Genomic DNA, 3,432 nt, shown 5'->3' on the forward strand with positions numbered 1-3,432 from the left:
GCTTGACACATCTCGGAAGGGTGTTTACAGTATTGCTACTTCGGAGGTTCCGCTACCATCATATGTAGGTTGATTGCATCCCTCTGGGAGGAGTCTATGAGTTGTGACCCGTAGCTAACCTACGTCTTTAAGTAGCCTTCGCAGCAGAGCCTACCCTCATATATAAGCCGCACTTCAGGTCCTACCTATACCCAGTCCATTACTAGCTGGTAACTCGACCGTGGATTACTACGCAAAATGTTTCTCCCACGCCCATGCGCGTTGCTTTTCTGCGCGATATCCTTTTTTCTAGCGCTCGCTCTCTGCGACCCACTACCGCAAGCAACTGTTTATACCACGGCGATAATTACCGTTAAGCCTTCAATCCTAAGCTCCACCCCGACTCGAACGGGACCTCCTACCAGTTGTGTCGTTTCAAGGATCACAGGCACAGATACCACGGTTCCTGTGATCGGAAATGTTCGATTTCGGACTGAACCTTCCGGTCGGGGAACCATTGGTATCCTCATCAGTTGCACGGCCACTTATATCTTCTGCGTCTGGACCACTGTGCATCCTGCTGTTGGCGAAACAGGAAAGAGAAGGCTTCGCCTGTGGTACAAGTTGGTCTTGACTTCTATAGCCATCACAGTCCCAGCGGGTGTCATGATATACGCGTTCGACGAATGGCGCCAGGCGAGGCGTCTTGTAAATGAGTGGGAGGCGAATGTCAAGTACCACCCCAAGCCTGAAGATGGTTCACACGGGGGACGGCCCCCTAAAGGGCCGGCCAAAACTCTTGCCAGAGGTACTGACGACTTCGTTCCACTACACATCGGCACTGCCTTTTTCGTCCTGATGGGAGGATTTAGAATCGATAACAAGCACGCGGAATGGAGCCATATGACGAAGAAGGAGAGGAAGAAGTGGAACAAGAAGAATATAGGGGGTGAGGAAGTCTACGAACGCCCGATACTGAGCCCACAAGGTTTCATCAAATACGTTCAGAGCGGCCGTATCAACCAATCTACATTCAACCAGGTAGATGTACTGGACAAGGGGAAGGGCAGTAACATCGCAAAGATATTTGCAGGTTTCCAGGCACTTTGGCTCATATTACAGTCAATAGCACGATGGGCAGACAATTTACCTTTGACAGTCCTTGAGATACATGTTCTCATACAAATCGTCTGTACATCTGTGATCTACGCTTTCTGGTTCAGAAAGCCCTTGGATGTCGGTGTACCCACTACTATCAAGCTGGCACCAGCACTTGGCCGACTGCCGGAAAATGAAAACACCCCCCAAAGCCCTGGAAGTACCAAGATTCCCCAAAGCCCTGGAAGTCCCATCAGTCGTCCCTACGTGGGGGGCGAGACGCTACATATTCGCACTGGCACCCCTTCCCCTTCACCTTTCTTCAGGAGTGATACGAGAGCCAGCCGGATGACCGCCTCCACATACAACGGGAATGATGCGATAACCATCACCGGCAGTGACGCCGAGTATAGCGATTTCGTGGAACGCCCAAGCGAGAATGAGGAAAAACAATACATCGATGAATCTGATACTCTGACTCGCAAAGATATGCTGTACAAACCCGCAGTCACTCGGCCACTCAAGGCAGCAAGCTCCGTTCAAGCAAAATGGGTTCCGGTCACAGCAAAGGCTTTTCTTGATGTTGCCGCCCACGTCCGCCCCCTTGAGAAAGCCAAGAATGTCGACGATGAGACAACAAGTGGTCAACCGCAACCTCAAAGTAAAGGTGAAGGTGAAATTCCAGGGCCAGGGCCAGGTCTACTTCGCCATTCAACAACATGGAAAGAGAGGATCCAATGCTCCGAGACCGGGTTTACAGCAATGATGGTTGTCGCACAGGGGTTCCTAGTTGTCCTTGTTGCTTCACTTCATCTCGGTGCCTGGAACACTAAATTCCCGAGCGCAGCTGAGCTGTGGCTCTGGCGAGCCTCGTGTTTTAGCATGATTGGATTTCCAACATGGATCGTTGCGGTTATATGTTTCAACAACTTCGACCCGCTTATGGCTTCCAAGAACTATGATCATGACATGGTCGACATCCTCTGGCTCACCCATGTCGAGCCAGACCTTAACCCCTCTCGGGTTCCGCAGTTCGCTCTTAAGAATATCCACAAAGCGATCAAAAGACACAGTTTGCGTGCTTCTGAGGTAGCACTTCCGGATAAGGAAAAAGGGACTGGTTCTAAACAATTCCGTAAAGCGAAGATGGTCCAGCATTATATTATGCTCTATAGTTGCTTTTTTGCGGTAATCTTCTATGGAATTGCTTCTTTATTTATCGCGGTGGAGTCTTACCTCGCGATGCGTTACCTTGAGGATAAACATTTCCAGTCACCAAGGTGGAGTAATTTCATTCCACATTTCTGAAGAGGGGTCTTTTCTAGTTTTATAGCGATTTCACGGATAGCTCTATTTCTTTAATCTATTTTCGTTGTATTCTTTTCTCTTTTATGCAATAGTTCCTTGAGGGTTTCACGGTCTTTCTTGATTTTCTTACTTCGGATATTACATGTGCCGTATGTTAGGTTATCCTATATATATTGATTGTTGGATATATGAAATATTTCCACTACCAAAGAAGCGGATTAGGGGACGGCCTGTAGTCAAATTTGATGAATTTCATGATAAATATATTTATCTGGCTTTGCCGGACTGCTGAATAATGCCTTTACTTTTGACTCCTATTTTTTCGCCTGATGAACCTGATGATAACCTATTTTACCCCACGGCATTGGCGAGGGATGCCTTCAACCCGGTCATATCATGATCACTCGTTCCCTAGCTACATGGACCACTTACCTTTCTAAATAAATTCATCTCGACGTACCGACAGGCTCGTGACAACAGGGAACCTTAACAACACCGGGGCCTTCTAATTTCAGCCAAAACCTGTACCCTCTAATGCCAGTCTCCAATAATAATATGATTGGTTGAGCTATAATTTATATGACTGTGGATTATCAGCCAAAGGGATAATACATGTTCACAATGCTAGAGCGGTTCCCCGGTACATAATCTTATAAGCTTCTCCTCGTCATATTCACATATAAGAAAAGGTGTCAAAGAAACTGGAGGTATCTAATAGTAGCTTATTTATCCCTTCGTTCGTTCCCGGTTTTCACATTAGTTAACTGAGAGACGGCGTGGTGATACTCAAAAACGCAGCTGTAATAGGGAATGGATACCTTCCTGGAGAAGAAAGGTCTGTTGGAAAAGAGGTCACAAACAGTGACTTGAAGCCTAAAGAGGTTCGCGGAGTGAGGGTTACAACGGGAGTTGCCCGAACAGGTTAATTTCTACTATCTTGAAAACGAACGAAGGGATGTGCTCTACGATTCGGCTTCGGCTACAGCGGCCGGAAACCATATGCTTTCTGCAATAGGGGCACCCTTACCCTACGTACATAAACTACCA

General features: G+C 47.3%; 1 protein-coding gene across 1 annotated transcript; it reads left to right on the plus strand.

Moving 5' to 3' along the window:
• Window positions 1–237: 237 nt before the first annotated feature.
• LAJ45_04595 (uncharacterized protein) lies at window positions 238–2,385 on the plus strand (the record flags this gene model as incomplete). The annotated part of the gene is made up of 1 exon (XM_046114175.1): window positions 238–2,385. One exon carries the CDS (start codon window positions 238–240, stop codon window positions 2,383–2,385), a length of 2,148 nt encoding a protein of 715 aa, XP_045972697.1.
• Between the last annotated feature and the right edge of the window lie 1,047 nt (window positions 2,386–3,432).

The sequence above is a fragment of the Morchella importuna genome (genome assembly GCF_003444635.1).
Source record: "Morchella importuna strain M04M26 chromosome Unknown Morimp01GS011, whole genome shotgun sequence".
Lineage (NCBI taxonomy): Eukaryota > Fungi > Ascomycota > Pezizomycetes > Pezizales > Morchellaceae > Morchella > Morchella importuna.